The sequence below is a fragment of the Acanthisitta chloris genome, unplaced genomic scaffold (assembly GCF_000695815.1).
Source record: "Acanthisitta chloris isolate BGI_N310 unplaced genomic scaffold, ASM69581v1 scaffold23940, whole genome shotgun sequence".
NCBI classification, from domain to species: Eukaryota; Metazoa; Chordata; class Aves; order Passeriformes; family Acanthisittidae; genus Acanthisitta; species Acanthisitta chloris.
The window spans coordinates 79802-102165 of NW_008651862.1; the positions used below are offsets into that span (position 1 = coordinate 79802).

Genomic DNA, 22364 nt, shown 5'->3' on the forward strand with positions numbered 1-22364 from the left:
ATGAACCCGTAATGAGGCTCTGTTGACATGGTAGTAATTACTGCATTTAGTGAAATAACATTGAGTTTATACTAATATTTTTCAACCATCTGAAGTACAGCTAGTATTTGGTACACTGAGTTACCAAATAATTGCCTTGCTGACTTTAAGTAGCGCAAATGAAAAATTAGATATTATATGTTATACTTATGGAAAGAGTTATACCCATTTTTAAAAAGTTATCTTGCAACCTATACAGGTTGCAGAATTGAACACATTAAATTGAGCCAAACAGTAGTATCTTGTATGGGAAAGCACAACAAAAACCTTAGAACAAAGGTTTTAAGCATCCATTTATTTTTGTGCTGACGTTTCTGATGCTAGAACAGGCAATAGAAGATGTTTTTGTCTATAGGCTCTTTTTTTTTTTCTGCCTTTTTTTTCCACCTAGAGGACTCCCAACGTGTAAACATGATTTGCTCCTTTTTGGCAGGGTTGCATGGCACACGTCAAGAAGAAATGATTGATCACCGGCTAACAGACAGAGAATGGGCAGAAGAGTGGAAACACCTTGACCATGTAAGGGCTGAATAATTGTCTGGAAGGAGTCCTTCTAAGATAGGAATTTAAAAGTTTTAAAATAAATCTGAATCCTGGGACAAGTTTTGAAAGCATTAGTGATTAAATCAGAGGGTTTGATGTTCCCTATTAGGTAGCTCATACCAGGCCTGGCTGTTAAGTGCCTCCTGCAGTATCCTAATTATTACAGACTGCTAAAATAAGAATGGGATCTTCTCTATAAAGGTTGGACCTGGGACACACTGGATTTGTTCTTTGAATTTATTAGCTCTTATAACATTTGTAGGCATCGGTTCTGGGCCAGATCTCCTGGCCTCTGTGGTGTTAGTAGGACTACAGCCTGTTCAGTTTTTTCCTCCTTGTTTTTGCCCTTTCTCCTGCAAGTCCCTATCTGTACAGTTTAGGATCACCACTTAAACAGGAAAGGATCGTCCTTAAAACTAGTCTAGAATTTTTCAGTTCTATTTGAGATAACAGAGAGGGACTCCATTATTAAAACCCAGGCGGTCAGCACATTAATATTTTCTCTATTTTTATGTCAGTCTATGAATAAAATGTTCTTCTTTGTTTCTCTGCTCCATCCACTGCTGTGAATAGTTGTTAAACTGTATAATGGACATGGTGGAAAAAACTAGGCGATCTCTCACTGTCCTACGGCGATGTCAAGAAGCAGACCGCGAGGAGCTGAATTACTGGATACGGCGGTACAGTGATGCAGAAGATTTAAAAAAAGGTGGTAACAGCAGCAGTAGTCATTCCAGACAGCAGAGTCCAGTGAATCCAGATCCAGTTTCATTAGGTACAGTATCCTCATTTAAAATTGTTTACCAATTCTCTTTAAGCTCTGCTAAGTGCTAGATGAAGTTTGTATTTGTTCTTCTGATTCTTCTGTGATAATGATGATTCCTCTCTGCTGACTACTGAATTAAGTTCTTATGTCCTAATAGTCAGGTTTCTGGGTGGAATGGCTTGAGTTTTTTAGGTGATGCTTGGTAATTTGTCTTCCATTCAGCAGTCTGAGAGTGGTGGGATGGGAGGACAGACTGTTGTGTAGGGATGTCAGAGCAGTGAGATGTGCATTGACTCCCTTCTGACTCCCTCCCTTGCCTGCTTGATTAAGGAAACCTGTAGGTGCTTCTGTATTGTTTGTACTTTGAAACCAAGGGCTTTCACTTTCTCAGATCAAATGAAAACTTGGAAGTCATCTTTCTAAGGAAATTTGAAGGGAGATATAAAGATATGAGCACTTCTTAGCTGTGCTTGGCTGCTGTTTAAGAACAAGACAAGATCTGGGATGTCCACAGCCATGTACTCAGTCTGTGTCCACAGCTGCAGCTTGTGCTAGTTTCTGAGCTAGTTTGGGTACTACTCGCTGTATCGTTACATGGAACTGCTCAGGGCTTGGCTCAAGCTGCAGGACCCCCTTACAAGGATCAGACCAAGCAGCTGGGCTTTCACTCCCTGCAGACCTTCACAGTCACACTTGCATGGTACCTCACACACCTACTCCAAGAGGACTCTGTTGTATAAAAAAAAAAGCTTTTATACTGTGGGCTTTCTGTAATTTGTTAGTGTGCTGGATGCTTTCTACCCCACCCCTTCCCTTTCATAGCACATATGGTAAAGAAACACATTTTGATGCCTTTGCTCTTTTGAAGAGAACCACAAACTATGATTGCTTCTCTAATATTTATTTAAAAAAAATAAGTTGTCCATATCTAATGCCATTTACTAAGAATCCTCATAAACTGTGCTCATTAGAGGAATTGCACATGCATGTTATTTTGCAACTATATTTTATTTAAAACTGTGTTTTCCTTTTGCCTTTAAGAATAGCTTATTAAATAAAAAACTTAATTTGGGATAGAAAAAGAGAAAAATAAATCTAATCTCCTCTCCATCATTCTCTTGGTAAATCCCTAGAGTTATCACTGTAATATTTAGTGCCTCTTGATAACAAACAAACCTTTTTTGTGTATGTGCCTCAAATTATCTGGGCAAATACCTCTATATATTAGTGTCAGTCAGTGAAAGAAAGGGTTATGGAAATGCTGTTCCCAAGCTCACTAATATGTCTAGTCCCTAGAGAAGCCCTTCTCAGAAATAAGCATTCAGGTAATGGCTTGTATGAATAGTGTTAAATGTAATGAAAGAAAGACTCATAAGTATGACATCTGAAATGTTGATCACATATGTTGCTTTGAGAAGAATAACTTGTGACTAAGACCCTGGATCAAAAGCAGTGGCACCCTTCTCTAGTAAAGCTATGATGCCAGAAGAGCCAGGCATGATGCTTGTAAGTATAGTTAGTAGGTTAAAAAAAAAGGCAACTTGAGTTTATATATTTCCCTTAAGAAAGTGTTACTCAAGAAATTCATCAAAACTTTATAGATAATAATGCAATCAAAGAAGAATAGTCATAACCACAGCAACAGGTACAAAAGATAAAATCAAGCGTACAATCAGATCCTTATATTATTGTTTTGTTTGTGCATTTGTCAAGTTAAATTTTTGGAAACAGCAAAGTCTGTTGGCTTAAAAAACATTATACAGCACAGCCTTCGGCACTGAGCACACAAATTATCTCTGCAGTACTCTGTGTACAACTGAACTGGTAGGAGTGAGTCCACTCAGTTTTAAGGTGTCCATTTTGGTTATTTGGCTGAAAAATTACTTCTGAGGCTCATGAACATGAAACTTGGATCACTTTGGTGATGCAGCATCCATGTCAGTCATAAATTTTGATAAGAAGGACTTTTATGTTTGAGGTGCCAGGCAGAAAATACTTACTTTGGAGTGTATGGAAAGGTAATCCTTATTTCCTCAAGTCTGGTAGTAATCTAGTTAACAAAATGAAAAGTCCTAACATTCAGAGGTATAATAAAATTGAAGCAGTGTCTGTGAGCCTTGAGATGCTTTAGGGCTTTTTATTTTTGTTTTGAAGCAAGAAAGAAGGGGTTGGAAAATTCTGCCAATATTTTAATGTAAGCGCCACAACATCTAAATATTGGGTTTTTTGCTGCAGGGATTCTAAATGTCAGTGATTCCCATTTCCTTTGTTCTTTTTTTTTTTTCTTTTTTTTTTTCTTTTAACGAGGTAATCCACCCTTTAAATCCATCTTGTCATCTCCACTAGCAAGGGGAAGAAAAGGGGGCCATATGGTTACATTGTCTGTGTCTTTGTTTCTTTTTCTTTATGATTAGAATATCATCACTGAAGTGATAAGTTCTCACTATAAACATTATGCCACAGTTTTCATAGGTAGCTTTTGCTGAAAAACTCTGATTTGAAATTTAGCTCAGATAGTTTGAGTCCAAAAGAAATAGAAGAAAATTCTGGTTGTCACTTGGAACCAGTAGACTGTTTTTTCCACTAAAGGATTTTGTGCTCTTTTAATTTGACATCCCTGTAAATCATGTTGAGCATGACAGTTTGCAGTATCTGATCAATATTTTTCTGTTGATATTTTTAATTAAGAAATCAAATGAAATATTTGATGATTCATTTTAATGCGATGTAATCCGATACACGCATTAGCCAGCTACAAACAGGTTACAAGCTCTCATTATTCTCCAAGAGTGTGCTGAAGGTAAGATAGGTCTGTTCTTTTCGGACTGAATAATACATGTTTATGGAAGTCTAAAAATGACTCAGACTTTATATATATTCACTTGATTAACTGTGATGGTCTATGAAGTGAATAATACATCATCCGACTCCTCCATTTCTGCTGAAGAATTTCAGTACTACATACTGCAACAGGACTGCAACTTTCATCCTAATAGTGAATAATTACACATATCAGACACTGTATACTGAAATACACACAGTCAGATAAATTAAAGATGAGGGTTCTTCAACATCATGGGTTATAAACAAGATCTATAACCTTACTGAGTGCAGCTGTGGCTCTGGATAAGTGGTGTAGGCACACATCAGAAGGTCTGCAGCACTGTTGATATTTTGTGTCTGTTGAATTTATCTGAATGGAAATCTTACAAATAGAGTTTGAAATCTCCAACTGAAGAGTGCCAATACCTGCAGGATTTGCCCCAGGAGAGCAGGATTCTCAGAAGTGTATGAATTTGTCAAAAACACATAGGTTAGCTATTTCTTAAGACATTTTTAAGTGTTAACCCTTTCAGGCCTAGCTTATATTTTATCTAAGGTTGTTCACCATCAGTTTTCAGTGTGAGCCAAAGCATCCCTGCTGGTACAAGTCTATTCATGCTGCAATCATAAACCCGTTCTTTTGCCATTTGCAGATAATCAAGCATTGCTGTGATATGCATGATATTCTCAACATGAACTAACCAGAATGCTGTGAATATCACAGTAACCAGTATAACTTGTAATTCTAGAATGTAAAGCCTCTGTAATACTGGTCACTGATGATATTAAGTATTGTTCTTAATCCACTTGCTGCATGGGAGGTTTGGGCTAGACTGTGGTGTACTGACCTGCCTGCTGGTAGGTATGGCTCCAGCTGCAGAAACATTGCGTCTTTGCAATCTCAGTGTTCGGTTCTGATTTGGCCTTGGTTGAGGATGATTCAGTAATACAGTACCTGTGCAGTTTTTCTTTTCCTATTTCCTTTTAAAATGAGAGCACAACTATATTTTTAGACAATTTCACATGTCAAGAAGGGCTGTAAGAGCTGCAAAAATGTATTAAAGGGCAAAGAAGGACAAAGATGTCTGTAAAAATACTGGAAACACGTGCCCCCCAACCAGGTTAGCAAGGCAGTCTCATTCAGTATTACATATCTTCAGATGTATAGCTATATATTTCATTATTTGGAGTTGGCTCACTTTTGAGCTTGACTCTTACAAACAAGGTAGCGAATATTTGATATTTGTTGCTCTGAGAAATTTTTTGTTTGCCATCTGTGCCCCCCATAGTGTTACATTTATTATAGGATAAAATGAAGCAGAACTTGCATATGAAATATGAAAAGTATATAAATACATATAAAAGTACATATATTTCATTTGTGAAATAATCTGTAATTCAAGACTGTTTATATGTAGCTTTTATTTTTTTGAGCCCTGATGTTCAGTATGGCATATAGGGTATTGTTGTCCCTGACAGTATTTTCATAAATACAATATATTCTAAAAGGTCATCAAAAGCTCACCTGTTTCCTTTCTTAATACTTTGTATTATAGGCTTGCATGTCGTGGTCCAGTGATAAAAACCTCCATTCTTTTGTATTGCCAATCCATCTTCTGTACTTCTTTCCAAATAAGGTTTGGGCTTTTTGAGAGTTTTAAACACATCTTTTCCTTTTAAGTCTTTCTCTTCTGTTTTCTTAGGTTTGGACCTTATTATCACATGAGTGTTCATATTCTTATTTTTGGTCCTAGCTTTTCATCTCAGTTTCACTTCCCAGACCTATATATATATTTCTGCTCTTACAACTCTCCCCATCCCTCCATGTCTCTCTCTTTACGTATTTTCTTAAAAGCACCAGAAATATTCAGTAGAATGTGAGGACTGAAACAGAGGCCACTTCTTGTGTGTTTTCCTCATGTGTACATTTCTGTCCCAGTCCAACAACTTCCTTGCTATTTCACACGTTAGAAAATTCCAAACCCATTTTTGATTTCAGAAGTGTATTTTATGTCATTCTGCATAATAACATTGCATTTTCACCATTAATGACATTTATTATTATGTCTGACATGTAAAGCCTTTTCCGTTATCCTTTTCTATATGAGCTGCCTTGTCATTTCTTGTTATTCCTAATTTTGTCTGATTTAATTCCATTTCCTTTCAGGCAGCATTTACTTTGACTTCTAGGTGCTGTAGTCTGTCAGTTAATATAATGTGTTTTCCTCATTATGGTTTTTTGCCATTGCTTTTGAATTTAATATTGTAGAAACTTCACTCAATTGTGTTACTCTTGTTTGAGTTTGCTAGATGTCCAAGTTAAGATCTTTTGTGCTTTAGTTTTAATGAGCAAGGTCTGTGATTCTTAAGCTGAAGGACATCTTGCCTTAAAATACTAGTAATAGAAGACTTATATCCTCTGGTCATGTCCTGTAGTTTAGCCTCGGAAAGAAGATTGTTTTCATGGACTCATCACCACTGACTAAACAATAGCCATGTTAATAATATTTTTCTTGCTTGGAAAATGTGGTTTTTATTATCTTCATAAGTGCTTCTTGTTCTTGGGTTTTTGTTTTTTTTTTTTGGTGCACCATTCCAAACTATGGGAAAGTCTCTCACAAGCTCTTGATTTAATTCTTCTTGCAGAGGATCTCATTCCTCATGTAAATAATTTGTGGTTGGAATAAGAGCTTGATTGATGTTTATGTTTTGGAAATTTTAACAATTAACTGGCAATCTGGTCATTTATGTCATTGAATTCCACTTTTGGAAAGTCATGTGTACCAAAAAATCAGTTCCACATCTCTTCTTGTTTTTTTAAGTACTAAGTACCATAGACTTAAATCATAGTCATGGTACCCTTGCACTGGATGGTACCTTAGATAGCACAGGGAAGCTCAACACAAAGTGCAAGATGTGGCTGCAACAAACCCCTTAGTTTGCCACCTTTAGAGCCTGGTTGGGACTCTTCTTACCGGTATTGCATGAAGAGAAAATAAGCGTGGTTTAATTTTTTGCCTTTAGTTTTCCTGAGCTTTCAAGCAATATTTTCTGCTGCTGCTTCTGTCCCCCTGACTGAACTGGCACTGTGCCCAGGAGTGTAAAAGCCTCCAAGGGATGAGAGAATTGTGCACAAGGATATTTGTCATCTCCAGAATCTTATAAGCCAAGTGATACTGAGAATTTTCCCATTTTTGGTATCAGGTCTGAAATCCTCTATCAAATTGATTAAACCAATATAAACAGCTGTTTTTCAAAGTCTTGCACACACACAAACACACTTATCATTTTATGCTTGAGAGATGTGAAATTCTGCCGATAAAAATCCATTTTATTGTCATCCCATACTTGAGTGATAAACAGAAAAGCTGGGGAAATCCACTCAGCTGCCTGTCAGATCCACTGGTGTCCGCAGATTCTCGTACTAGAAACTGCATCTGTGAAACAATGTGCAGGGTTTCCCTACTCTTTGTGTGGTTGAAACAGCCCCTGTCATTTCCACCTTTGTTAGCTGGCTGCAATATTACATGTCAATTTCTAAATGCATTTAAGTTCATAGGCTACTACATATAAACAGTGCTGCATGCATTCATATAGTGGTGTAAAAAATGATTTGCAAAACCTGATGATTCAACGTTTTTCTTACAAACACTACTTTTTGACCTACTTAATGAGTAATAACTCTAAGGTATAAAAATTAATATATTTAGTTAAAATTAGTATTCAAAGAATGGCCTGTGTACTTTTGTTATATTTCAAGCTCAGACATCAAACAGGATGTTTGATTTCCAGCAGCATCTCTAAAAAGATTCAAACCTATCACTAATGTAACAAATCAAGTTATTTTCTTTAGACAATTGAATTCTGTCACAGGCAATAGTAATAATGCAGTGAACTTTTGTGTTTGGGGTTTTTTTCATTTTTTCCTCTATTACTTTGAAAAATAGTTAATCAGTTTTTAAATTGTATTTGAAAAGACCAGCTTTTCATCTGCTGAGGATCTGTATGCAAAATTTCAGGCCCAAGTGAATTTTCTTTCTGTGTTGTCTGATCTCATGTCTTTGAAGTCCGTGTGGAAGAGATCTTGCTCATTTCAGAGCTCTTAGGCCCAGGCCCAGAGGTTAAACCCTTTGAAAAAAAAGAGGAGAGGGGGAAAGAGCTGTCAAAATGTGATTGAAATATATGGGTGAATTATGAGCTTCAGCTCCAGTGAGGTTGTTTGGCAGCACATGTATTTAGAGGCTTAACCTAAAGTTAAAGGTTCTGTTTTTTCAAACTCTTGCAGCTACAGTTGCCAACATGGGCTCAGATATAGGAAATCGTAGTTCTGAACATAGAAAAACACTCCTTTCTTTTTCTGTGGACAGCTTATTTGATCACTGGAATGACACCTCTGCTTTTATCTGCTCTTGTCAGTAGCCATTCTGTTTGCACAGAGCAGAAGTGCCAAACCCAGACTGTTGCCCTCTTTCTTCTTCCTTTTCATAAATATAATGACAAAGGATAAAGCACATCACTCCCTCAGTCAGTCTCTCAAAGCCTGCCTTAAAAGTGTGGAAACTGTCATATAAAGTTGACTCAAAACACTGTAAAATAAAAGTAAAGCAAACTAGTCTCAGCTTGGCTTAACATGAGACGTTCAAGTCATAGACATTGATCTGGTCTGTGTGACATTCAAGAGCTATGGGCATAGCATCCGTTTTGTTTTGAGGAAAGAAAAACTTCACATGATTGTTTTTGTTACAGCAATAAGTTAAGGGAAAAGGTATTTCTCTAAGCCTTGTTCTCAACAGGTAAGCATTTCTTATGATGCTCTTTCTTTTTCCCTCTGCATCCCCTCCTCCTACAGAATCTCATCGGGAATTCCTTCACAGGCCTGCGTCTGGATACGTGCCAGAGGAGATCTGGAAGAAAGCTGGTAAGAACTGTTTGAAAACATCAGCTTAGTCTTCTGGCAGCTGTGTGCAGTTGTTAACGCACTGATGTGAGGAATGGGGGGGGTGGGGAAGGGCTTACTAGTAACAAGAAGAAATTGTGTTTAATAATTTTAAACTGGAACTGATCAGGGCATTAAATAATTTTATGACAGAAGCATCTGCTGCTATAGTTAGGCAAATATCAGTACTACCAATAAGGACCCATATTTTCAGGGGTTCTAATGGTTTCAGGCTGAAACTTGGTATGTTAAAGTTTCGGTCTGTTAGCAATTTAAAAAAAATTGTGTGGGGTTTTTTTGCCCTTTTCTTTTTTTTAACTTCAAGGTTCTTACCTAGTTAAGGTAAGAATTCTCAAAGGAGGGAAAAAACCCCTAAGTACACCTGTTAAAGAAAAAGCTTCAACTATGCAATGTAACCGTTCTTAATTTGAGAAAGATTTTGTACCTGTCAGTTCCCACTGAAGCCTGTGCTCATAAACCCGCAAAGTTTTCAATGAAGTAAGCAAGTTTGCATGTCTGCAGCTGCTCTGGGTGGTTGCAGGGACACTGACGACATCTGCCCCTGCCTGGAAAGCACCGTGGGCGGATGTGCTTAGGCAAAGTTTTTTCAACACTGAAACTCTTGCCTGAGCACAGGAGTTTTCCTGGCGAGGATCCCACTGTGGTGCTGGAGCTAAACCTTTGCTCTTTTGACACTGACATCAGAGCTTCCTTGTTTTCAGAGGGCCCAGGAGACAGCTCTTGAACTCCAGCAAGACAGTTAAGCTGCTGCATATACACTCATACACAACCCCCTCCTTTTGAACACGTATGTGACCATGAAGCTACAGTATCTCTCTGAGCAGCAGTTAAGAATTAAATGGCAGACGTACAGACAGTTGAATCAAGTATGAAAGTCCGTGTGGGATGCTGAATCCATTGCACTGAAAGAATGTGGCATACAAGTGGTTAATAAGCAATCTCAAAAGCATGTGGAAAAGGGATTCACTTTAAACTTTTGGATATTGATAGTCTCGTCTAGGGTGCAATTCTTGAAATATACTAAGTTAAGCATGTGCTTTTGTGATTGTTAGAGCAAGGACATATTATGCAGTACCTCATGAGTTAAAGCCACGTGAGCCAATTCAGTTTCATACATCAGTAGAAAGTAGTCATCAGTGCCCTGATTCATATCATTGAATTATAGATATGGAGATGAAGAGTCCAAGACAAGTTCTTGGTGTCCCTCAGTAGATGAGAGAGAGGCAGGCAGGTAATGAGGATGAGTCAGATCATAGTTTGGATGACTTGCCCTCTGGAAATACATTATCTTAACTACAGAGAGGGTCTCAGGCCTTTGTGGGCTGCTGCTATAGCTTCTGAGTCATGCAGGAACTGTCTTCCAGCCATTCCCTGTCACTTAGCCAGGCCCACTGCCCATGGCAGTCCAGGTATAAGTTCTGGAATTAGAAAACAGGTGTGGAATGACCATATTTTGTCATACAGACAGTAAGGGTCCTGCATTTTGCACAGAGTAATCCTGAGATAGGGATGGTGCATTTTGGGATATGATTCTGAGATAACTCATGGCACCAGCTGCTGACAGCCGCCTTTGCTAGTGTCAGCCTGAGACTGAAGTGATGCAAAACATCGTGGTAGCACAGGACTTGACACATGCCCTCCACCTCTCTCTTGTCATGTGGACCAGGTGAGTCTACCATGTGAGCGAGGTGCCAGGAGCTGCCTGCTGAGTCATCATGTTGGGTGAAGGAGGAGTCAAATACCTTTTCTGAGTCTGCTCCAAGGACCTCAGACCATGCTGAGTAATGCCTATTCCACATAGGCGGTTTGCGCCCTGGAGCTTCTCTAATGAGTTAGCACTACTCAAAGGGAAGGAAGATTTCAGCTGTGTTCCTAAAATGACCACCTCTTAGCGTTGGTGGGAGGGTGGAGGATGCAGATGCATGATTCTTAGATACTTGGGCTTAAAAGACTTACAGATTTATGTTTGCTGATATTGGAATCTAATCACTCTTCCTTTCTCTCAAAGCTCAGAGAAAGGAAGAGTGCTGGTATTATTCTTGGGCTTCATAGCTCAGCATTATCAAGGCAGCTAAAATCACCTTCATTGTCACCCGTAACTTTTCCCGCACATATATTACGGTTTTATTGTTATTTTAAACTATGAAGCCTGCATTCTGTGTCTATAAAGTATCAATAGGTAGGTAGTGGAAACATTTAGTTTGAGAAGCTGTGAAGAAAATCGGTGAAACAAAACTTTGCCTCGTTATTTTGGGTGTTCACAAATTCATAATATATTGAAATAGTAATGGTGCATTGTGATAAAAACCCCTAACATATTCTGTTTGTTTTCACACTTAGTATAACACAAGTTCTGCCATCAAAGTTATTTGATATACTAAAATCTCACCCATAGTTTATGTCAATTAAAAAGTATCAAACAGGTATATGGCCACGTAAGCATTTTCAGCATCTTCATGCTCTCAGAAGCTTTGCAAAAAAAAGTTATGCACTATCGAAGTTAGAATATAAGATTCAATTTCTCTATTTGGACTGAAAAGAAGTAGATTAGCTAGGATGAAAGACTGAAATTAGAAATCCCTGTAAAAATGTTGAAATGTTTTACTTCTATTTAATATAAGAAACTGACATTTCTAACCACTGCAAACATCTAAATGTAAAATTAAATTTATATGATGTAATGAAAGTGCATCATGCCATACAAAGAAGGTTTCTGTGTGTAGCAAATACCAGCAATACAGATTTTCTCTAGGAAATCCACTTTGTTAGTAACTGCGGTTCATAGACACAAAATGCCTGTATTTAAGTTGCCTCATTTTTATGAAAATGGTAATAAAATTGCATCTGTATATTTGCGTGTGTATATTTCTTTTCTCATGATCAGTGAATGTTTGCAGTTGGTAATAAATATTCAAGCACCTTGCAAATGTCCTACCAATTCCCTTTGCTGATCTGTGTGTGCCTGTGGGACTAGAATAGGAATGCATAATTTAAATATAAATTGCCTGATTTGCATATACAATTAGACTAGCTGCAGCTTTGATCGTAAGCAAAAATTATTGTCCTGTATTGCCACTTAGATAGAATTTTAATTCACCTTGAATATTCAAAGTAAATTAAGCCTTGGTTGTATGGTTGAAGGGTATGATTTTTCCCTCTCCGGAGGCTTTCCCCTAAACAACATTTATGGTAGGGTAATATAAGGGCATATTTTCAGCCTCATAAAAATAACGGCATAAGTTTTATCTCTAAATTCCCACCACCCCCTTGAAAACTTCAGCTGAACCATTTCTTGCAGACATGCACACTTGTAATATGCACACATACCTCCCAGTAGAACTCTTCTTTCATTTTAATTATTTCATTTTTAGTCTGTACTATGTCTTAAAGTTAAATCTTTCTTGCAATTTGCTTAATAACTGAAAATGAAGACTTCATGTAGTCCTTATTGTTTTTAAATGGGCAGAGGTATGAGACAGCCCAAGAGAAGGCCTGACTTACTGCCTGTATGCAGGAGTTAGGTCTGTGTGTGCAAGCACATGGGCTAAATGCATGGACTAAAACTCAGTCCCGTAACACCGTTGTGATACTTAGATTTTAACCTACAGTAAAACATTTTTTAATAGAAATCTATGTTTTTAATTAAACAGATCATTTAATTAAGGTGGGTTTTAAGTGCATGAAACAATTAAGTGCAAACACTTGAATGAAACATGTCATAATTAGTTTTAATAGAGTGTTAATTGGTACTAGGTTTGCCAAGTTAATAATTACTGCTTATTAAATTTTCAATTAATCATTGTCATTTTGCTTTGAATAAAGATGAAAATTAGATAAACTAATTCAGGGGGAGGATGGTTTCCTTGTTAATTAGAGCAGTTAATTAGAAAAAAAGAAATTACTTGTTTTACTTGTCAATTAAAAGACTGTTCATTAGTAAAATCTTCGCACTCTTCCTGCATCAAAAGCCAAATAAGTAATCTGAGACAATCCATGTTTTCTGGAATAAAAGACATGATGCTAGTATATACCAAGGAAAGGGCTCATATTGCCTTAGCTGTTTTACAAGAAGCACGAAGGTTTGAGTTTAATGAAGCGTTGTGCCCCTGCTTAGTGTTAATTGTGTGCTGAAGCCTTGCTGGCCAGGGTGTGCTCAAGAGCTCGGCGGAGCCAGGAAGTCGAGTCTACAAGTATAAACATGGATTTGAAGGAGAGATCAAGAGGTCAAATGAATGTTCATAAACAAATTTTAATTTTGTCTCATAAAACTGTATCTCCAGGAAAAGATATTAGACTAGTGATTTAAATTTTTAAAATAATCTTCTTGGGGTTTTTTTAAACTTCATATATTTATTTCTTAACACGTGGGAAAAAAACCTGTTGGAAGATTATAAATCCTGTCTTCAATTCCAGAGCTTAAAGATGCCTTTTATAAAAAGTCTGTAATATGTCTTCAATAATAATTGTTGTCAAACATATTCATAAATCTTCTGTCCTGCAAAACTAATTTTTCAGTGTTCAAAAAGATTGCAAATATAACGTGCCAGAGATCTGAAATGACTATATGTAATGAAGTACTGATTGTGAATCAAAATAGAAAGGAGCATCACAAGCATTAGAGATTTGGTGATGAGGAAGTAGAGAAGCACCTCAGTGGTCTCGAAGATTCTTGAGGAGCCAGATTCCTCTGTGCCCTTCTACTCAGAATGAAGACTGCCATTATAATGGAGACTCTATTGCGAATAATCTCAGCATAATAATAGCGATGCATTTCACACATTAGTCCCACATAGCCCTGTGCCAAATATCCTGTGCTGATAAGGATTTCTTCCCTCCTTTGCAGAGGAAGCTGTCAATGAAGTAAAGCGTCAGGCGATGGCCGAGTTGCAGAAGGCAGTGTCAGAGGCAGAGCGGAAAGCTCACGACATGATCACTTCAGAGAGAGCCAAGATGGAGCGCACCGTTGCCGAAGCCAAGCGCCAGGCTGCGGAGGACGCACTAGCTGTTATCAATCAGCAGGAGGATTCAAGTGAGGTAAGAGCCTTGCTGGGCAAGCATCACCTGTGGCTGCAAACCGTGGGTGTATCTGAGCTGGCTTTAATCTGGCACAGCCAGATCATGTGACACAGGAGTTCAATGCCCGCTATTAACTCTTCTCACAGTTGCTTAGGGCATGTATTTCAGGCGTACACCGAGTTCCAAATTTTCTTGGCTATGTTGTAATCTGAGCCCAGAATAGCTAGTGAACTTGAGCTGTGTTCTCACCTTTTAACTGCTGTTCAGGGTTACATATAATGTGCACATTGCTGTTCTAATTTGGCTTTTCAGTAGCTTCATTTTAAAGCTCTTCAAACTACCGTATTGAATAGATAAGAAGATTGCTCAGTGGAAAACACTTGACACTGAAATCTAATTTAAACAAAGAAATTATTCATGTAAGAGATTGTAGAGCAAGGTGGCTAAAAGCTTGTCTGGGGAAAGTGTTGGAGGTAGAAGTGATTTGCAAAAGATGATGGTTCCTGTAAGACAGAATGTGAATGTAAATTTGTATTTCCTTATTTCAAATGTGTTGCTTTGGATGCAGGGAATATTTCAGAGTTGAGGAGTGGGCAAACAGCATTTGGAAGGAAAAAAGAGATTCAAAGAGTAAAATGAATAAGTATTTTAAGCCTTAATGTACTTTCAGACCTGAGAGTGGAAACCTTGAATTTCCGTGGTACAGAATATCTGACAGCATGACTAGCTGAAGACTGGGGATCAATTAGCAGCATGCATTTGACCAGTGCTGCAATAATGTAGATAGCAATTAAATTTTATGTCTGTTGCAGAAAAACAGAGTTGTAAGTTAAAATTGTCCTTATAACCAGACATGACAAAGAAATTGTCAGTTAAAAGTTATTTGTATATAATCTCCATTTCTCAAGACCACTGAAATGAAATAGCTTTACCTTCATGAGGTATTTATTGTTCTTATGCTAACATCTTGACTGTAGTAAAACCATTTTTTAATATGAATTCTGGACAGCAGGGAGTTGGGAAAGAGAGTAGATAGCGGTACCTGTTGTGTGGGAACATGTGTTTGTGTACATTCCTGTCTAAACACTTTCTGTGGGCTGGATGGACAGTGTTGTAGAAGAGTCGCTTAAGTTGAAAGATGCAGATGAGCTGGCTGCAGCATGCTGAGAACACTGGCAGAAATCACGAGCGGCTAAGTCAGTGGCATGCTGCAGTATGCATCTGTAATTTGAGGGAGCATAAGATTTTAATTCATAGCAGCCTTCTCTGGAGATGAAAGACCATTGTGGGATCACTGAATGCCCAGAGTTTCTTCTTAATGTGTAGCAGATGAATAACAAGGAGACAAAAGGAATTGATTTTCAGCATCTGAAAATTTCTCAGGAAGAAAGAGACTAAGAGAAGTGTATGTACCCTTTAAGTACTAACTGTTCCATTGTAGATTAAATGAGACATAAATTCAATTTATTGGCCTTTTGTATCTGAGATACTCAAGGACTTTTCCTGTACTATTCATAGAAAGGGCATTTTTCTGGCATAGCATCATTAAAGAGCTGTCATTTTGTGTGTGTGTGTGTGTGTATATGCAAGAGACTCCTATTCTTAAAACCAAAATTCCAAAGGTAAATGCCTTTGGAGGAAACAGCAAATTAAATCTGTTTAGTGAACTGATATGTAGGCAGGACAGAGGAAGTACTTATGTGCCAATACATGCAGCCCATTTTTCCACAAGCAAATCTACATCCAAAAGAATGCATAGGGGGTTTGTGTGCTGTAATTAACTCCTGAGCAGTCAAAGCTCTGGAAAAAGCCATATAACAACAGTCATATTTACTTCTTCTCCAGCAGAATTGTTTATGAGGTTTTACACTTCTTGGAAACAGGACTTTAAATAAAGGCAAACAATTCTTTTAATTGTGTTCTAATGAAATGTGGCTCATAAGGTTATGGATGTTCTCAGGGCTGTGTGTCCTCAGGGAGGATACAGGCCTCCTGGACCTAGAAATGAAGTCTAGAGTCCTGGTCCTGCATCCTTCATTCCTGTGGTCATGAGTGGCACATCAGTGTGGCTGTTTTGAGGTGAAGAATGCAAGTTTCAGTAAACCATCAAAGAGCACTCAAGTTTGCTCAGTTTGTGTTTACAGGTGCTTGATGAACTGTGAAGGGAGATGACAGCAATACTTGTTTGAGAGTTAAATGTGTCTATTTATAACTACTTCCTCTTCAGCATCTAATTATGACAAACTCCAGACACTTAACACAATGCTTCTCGTGATTACCTGTTAATTCATGCTAACTCAGGCCCTCTCTTTTCTTTTCTTTTTTCTTTTCTTTCCTTTCCTTTCCTTTCCTTTCCTTTCCTTTCCTTTCCTTTCCTTTCCTTTCCTTTCCTTTCCTTTCCTTTCCTTTCCTTTCCTTTCCTTTCCTTTCCTTTCCTTTCCTTTCCTTTCCTTTCCTTTCCTTTCCTTTCCTTTCCTTTCCTTTCCTTTCCTTTCCTTTCCTTTCCTTTCCTTTCCTTTCCTTTCCTTTCCTTTCCTTTCCTTTCCTTTCCTTTCCTTTCCTTTCCTGATGACTTCTGTAAGGATGGACTGGACTTTTCCCTCATCTTTGGGGACAGGAGATCAATTTGTCAGTGTTTGAAAAGTGTTTCTTCAAAGACAAGACTTTGTGTTTCTTGGGGTTGAGGAATAAAATTCCACATTTGCTTTGGTGTTCCTGTGATCTCTCTGTGTACATCCCTCCTTGTTTGTCTCGGTTGTAAGTCTCCATAAACTTATCTCCATTTACAGCTTTCAGCAGAACACTACTAGCAGTACAGATTCTTGTGTATTTAAGGCACTGGAGTAGAAGTGCTAGGGCTGGAATATTTCCAGTTCCAGATATGAGACTGTCGAAGTGCAGCTTCTGCAGTCTTGCAGGTCTAGGGGAAGGCTGAGCATCCTTTATAATTTCTTATCCTTGGTGGGACATTGCACCAAAGTGTTCAAGAGAGCTCAGTATAGGCTGCTTTATAACCTTCATGTAATTCCTGGCAGAGAATATTTCTCCCGTGGGTGTCATTTATTTTTCTGGCTGTTCAAACTATGAATGGAGATGAGAATTTGGCACCAGCTTTCTAATGTATCAGATAAAATTTTTGTCTGATGTGACCACTCCCTGTCTATTGGCAAGGTTTCTCCCTTAAGCTCTTCATTTGTTATTTGGTAAAATGCAGCATGGACCTAGCTGAGGCTTTGTGAAGCTGCTCCAGTGTGAGAACTTTGTGACATGATTTTTATTGCAGTCTTCTCCAGAGCTCAAAGAGATAACTAGTACCAAAATTCAGGATTTTTGTAATTATTATAATTTTAAGATAATATGCAGTCTCCTCATCCAAGACCTTCCAGAGGGCTCACAGAGAGAAGTAGATTGGGGTTTTGGTATTTTTTTTATTGACATTGTTGGGGTTTGGGGGGGGTTGTTCAGGTTTTGTTTGAGGGTTTTGGTATTCTGTTTTGTTTTGGTTTTAACCCGGAAAGAGTAGCATCCCTGAGTGCAAGATTGTCTGCAAGAAGAAACTGAAGTTGGGCATGCTAAGCTGACCAGACCAAAATTAAGACAGCACAAGACAGTAAGAAGACTAATAGGGGAGGTGTGGTATTTGGAAGCATCCTGACTTTTAAGAAGTGGTCTGCAATATTTAGAGACATACCAGGTTACATGGTAGAGTTAGGATTTCTGACTCTGATGTGATCTCTTGTTGAACTGTCGTTCTATGCTTATGTTTGAGTTGTTTAGCATGTTTAACTGGCAGAGCTACTACTTCAGTGTCTGTGCATTTACTTTCTAAAGATTTCCATTATTTCTTCACATAAGGCCTTGCAACTGACTGGGATGTGTTTATGTGATTTTCTTTTACTGAGATTGTTTGAAGGCCAGCTAACAGAGCACACTGCTGCTGGAAGGCAAAAGGACAGGAGAAGGCCTACCTGTCAGCATGGCTGTTCCTGAGCCACAAAGTATTTCTTTACCAATTCCTTACAGTTGCTTGATAAAAAGATGACCCATTCATCAGCAGTTAACTTGGCCAAATACAGAAACATGTGTGAGCAGCCTACTCTTTAATGACTGCTGTGCTTGTTTTGGCTGCAATGTGCTGTTGTGCAAATCAATTTTAATAGTAAGGGTGAACAGCTTAGCAAAGAGACTGGCTGCCCAGATTGTAAGGGGGGGTGGGATCATCAAAACATCTGTCTTTCTGCTCTCCTATAAAATGCCACTGAAAAATCTGACACTCAGTGTTCTTCCTCAGTTTTGAGTAGGATGGGGGCTGGGGACAGGGAAGGAACACAAATGTTTCAGTTCTCTCTACTTGAAGCAGATGCTGACATCTGCTCAGATAAAACAAGTACGTAACTGGTCCAACACTGCTTTTAGGAGATGTGTAATGTTAGGGCTTGTTTATATTGCGGCAGTTCATGTTATATGTGAATATCACACTTACCTGACATTTTGAAGACAGCTGGGTTCAATCTCTGCTGACCAATCCACTGAGACCACGACTGTGCCAACAAACCTGACTGAGCATCAGATGGTGTGATTCAGGCAAGCCTAGTTTTTAGGCTGGTATTAAATTTAATACCTATGTCAGCTAATATTTAATTTTTTTGGCTGAGCGTCTCTTGGAAAGTAACACATCATCCCCTGCACTGGTGGGTGGTACAGAGGCGCCAGAGCCATGTGTTCTGTGCAAAGATCAGTCCAGATGTGATGTGAACATTGGCACTGCCCCAGCCTGCTAAGCTAAGCCTGGCTAGCCAGCTTGCGTGTTTCTTCTGCATGCTGCTCTGCCCTTCTCTTTTCAGGATTAGCTACTTTTGCTGACTTGTATGAACATAGATGTATTTCACACAATAAACAGTGGCTTGTGCAAGCCTAGGGTGTTCAGTGATAGGTGTAACTTCACTAGAAGCATCTAAAGGTTTGAATGTCATTTTGATGCAATGTGGGAATCTCCAAAGTACCAATGTGTTTCCCTTTCTAACGTGTTTTGGATAGAATTCTCATAAACAGATTTGCTGGTTTTTTACACTGGTATTCAGTGGCTCATATAGTCCTCATTTACGCCACTGTGGTTTCAGTGATTTCTAGAGGTTCCTTTTCTTGTGGTTAGCAGTGGTAGAGTTTTGAATGTCATCGACATTGCAGAACCGGGAAAAATCTGGGTTCTTCATACCCAGCCATGCTTCCTTTCATGGTAAACTGGGGAAATCCAGAATTACTCAAAGATGGCAGGGCAAGGTTTTGGATTTTTTCTTCCTTAAGCAAGCTCTATACTAAGTCTCGGTTGGAGGTGTCAGAGGAAAGCAAGTACTCAATTGTGGTTGAATATTTCAGAGATGAAAGCAATAGGATTGGCAAAATTATTGACCAGTATGTGTTCTGGTCCCAGAGACCACAGAAATGGAGACCATTTGTTTTTAAGAATGTTCATGATGGCAAACAGAAGTTTCTGAGTTCTATTGTTTGAAGATGGAATCTTAAGTCATGAGAATTAAGAGTTTGACCTAAGATAAGGCTCTGACCTAAGACTGATGTTCCTTGTCAGTTGAAAGAGGAGGATGAAATATGATCGGTGGCATAAATTCAGAACGAGATTCCCATCTGGTGTAATTTAGCCAAATTTCATTGAATTAATCCATTTTCAAGGTAGTGAAGTTAAATTGAATTATGTAGTCTGAGAATCTGGCCTTTTGTTTAACCTCACTGTTTCACAGGCAAATCAATGCAGAGTTAAACTGTAATCCGGTCCTCCTTGTAGTTTTAGCTACATCTGGAACTCTACAGTGCACGAGGTGGAATTGCTGTGTAGTAGGCCAGTACCTTAAGATAGAGAATACAGGACAGTAGAGGCTTTGATAGACTGCCTACTCCCTTTCCCAATCCATGATCAACTCTGGCTCTATCATTCCTGTAAGATATGTGATTTTCCCATAATTTAAAGATCCTCCAGCACTTCTCGGCAATTTGTGCCTGTCCTTAACAGGCTCAACCATATAGACATGGATGTAGACAGTCACTGCAGTGATGTTTGGGTGCTACCATCCCCTTGAGTTGCCATGTCACCTTAAGTTTAACAGTCTGAATTCTTTCATCTCATAGCTTGTGTTTTTCTGACTTCTGGTACTTATTACTAAGTAATCATGTAAGGAGCCAACTTAGCTACCTTTCTCCAAGGTTCTTTCCAAGTCTTATTTGTCTTATTTGATTTGCTGTATTTGAGGTGCCTCATTCCCAACCTGTACAGTATCCCAGACTGGATCTTGCCAGTTCTAGGAGATAGTCTTAAATCAAGCGTAAAACACTCCATAGTTGTGCTCCTATGCCGTTGTATGGAGATTGCTACCTCATCACCAACATGACATCATGATCACCTGTTGTCCAAGATGCTGTCTACACAGTTCAGCGAGGGTGCTTTGTTTTGCTGGCACCTGCTAGAGCATCCCAGGAGGGAAGATACCTCAAGTATGTTCAATCCCATTGTGAGCTCAAGCTCTATCTGTGGAAATACATGGAATACATGAGCAGCAGGGGAATATGAAGCATGGCCCAGACTATTAGCTGGCATCTCCAGCCTGGCTTTTCTTTGATAGAATTTGAGCTCTGCAGCTATCAGCCAGTACTCTTGAGCAGGAAGCATCTGCTTCCAAAGGTTGAAGTGCCCAAGCCTGATCTTTACTGCTGTTTTCTCACTGCTTGCACATGGGAAGGAGCAATGAATGGCCATAATGGTGAGGGCTGTGTAGGACAGGGAGTTCTGCACGTCAAATGGAGCCACTATCACAGTGCAAACTCCCCATGACATGTGTCTTTGTTTATGCTAATTTGCACTATAGTAGTTTTTAAATGCAATAAATTGTTGCATAAATGTGAGCTGTAAAATTTATTTTGAAATTCTTGTGTTTTATGTGCTTTTATTCCCACTATTACACTAAAGCTGTAATGACCTGTTAAATTAGAAATAATATGTCCAATGGACAAAATCACATGCCAAACAATGTAGGACACACTAAGTAATCATGTAAGAAGCCAACTTAGCAGTTTGCCACTTCATTAAAATCTTGCACCTATGTATCACTTTTCCTGTTCTCTATAGGCTGGTAGGTAGTTGATGTGTATTTTAATAAGAATGTTGAACCAATACTGTTAAAATTAAATGACTGTTTTCTGATATCAGTACAGATCTTGTGGTAAGATACTGAAATACTGTGTAGTGCGGTGGCTCTGGTCCCATCTGGAGACAGTTCTGTGTGTGCAGGTAGACTTTCCTTAAAAAGGGAAGGAAAAGAAGATTCCTCAGAAACTGGCCTATATTAACTAAACAGATACTTGAAGAGGTAGTTTGACATCCTCATAATAATTCCCACACAATTAAAGCATGCACTTCAGTCTTGCAAACAGGTCTGCACAAGGGAGGAATTCCTGCACCTGGGCAGTTGCTGGCTGACTTCAGCATTATTCCACGTGGGGAAAAGTGTCTTTTCAGAAAAGTCTGCATGGGAATGTTTTGTACATGTGTACTTGTTTTCAGACAAGTGGATAATGAATACGAATGAATATTCCACCTGAATACGAGGAAAAACTTCTTTATTGTGTGAGTCACTGAGCACTGAACAGATTGCCCAGAGAGGTTGTGGATTCTCCCTCACTGGAGGTATTCAAGAACCGTCTGGATGCAATCCTGAGCCATGTGCTCTTAGGGTGGCTCTGCTCAAGTAGGGAGGTTGGACCAGATGACCCATTGTGGTCCCTTCCAACCTAACTGATTCTGTGATTCTGGATAAAGGGAAATATGGGTCAAACCCAGAACTGTCAATTTAGTTGGAAATGAATAGCTAGGAGGTTAGCAGGCATGGCAGTAGGTGAAAACTCTGTGCAAGCACAGTTGGAGCAGAATTACACTGTGTTTACTGATCGTAGGGCAAACATCAAGCTGTCAAAGTGAAGCTTTCATTAGTATGATGCAAATGTAAAACAATGTCAGTATAGCAAAAGAAGAAGAATCCAGGTACATCATGCTTTTTTATGTTTCTTATGAGTCTCTATATCATGCTAATACAAACATGTTATTTTGGTGTATGTGTACATATGTCTGTATGTGTATGTGTCTATGTACAGTGGTCTAAATTACTTATAGTTGTTTTTCATTGTGGAGATAAAAGGTCTTTAAAAAGAAAAGGT

The 22364-nt window shown here is 38.6% G+C and overlaps 1 protein-coding gene across 2 annotated transcripts in view; it reads left to right on the forward strand.

Annotated features, from left to right (window-relative positions):
- RUNX1T1 (runt-related transcription factor 1; translocated to, 1 (cyclin D-related)) overlaps nucleotides 1-22364 on the forward strand; it is a 93478-nt gene that overhangs the window by 67955 nt on the left and 3159 nt on the right. For both annotated transcript variants that reach the window (XM_009074830.1, XM_009074839.1), the window contains exons 7-10: nucleotides 473-558; nucleotides 1156-1357; nucleotides 9021-9089; nucleotides 13972-14162. In XM_009074830.1, coding sequence (XP_009073078.1) covers nucleotides 473-558; nucleotides 1156-1357; nucleotides 9021-9089; nucleotides 13972-14162 — 548 coding nt within the window. The remainder of the gene's footprint in view (nucleotides 1-472; nucleotides 559-1155; nucleotides 1358-9020; nucleotides 9090-13971; nucleotides 14163-22364) is intronic.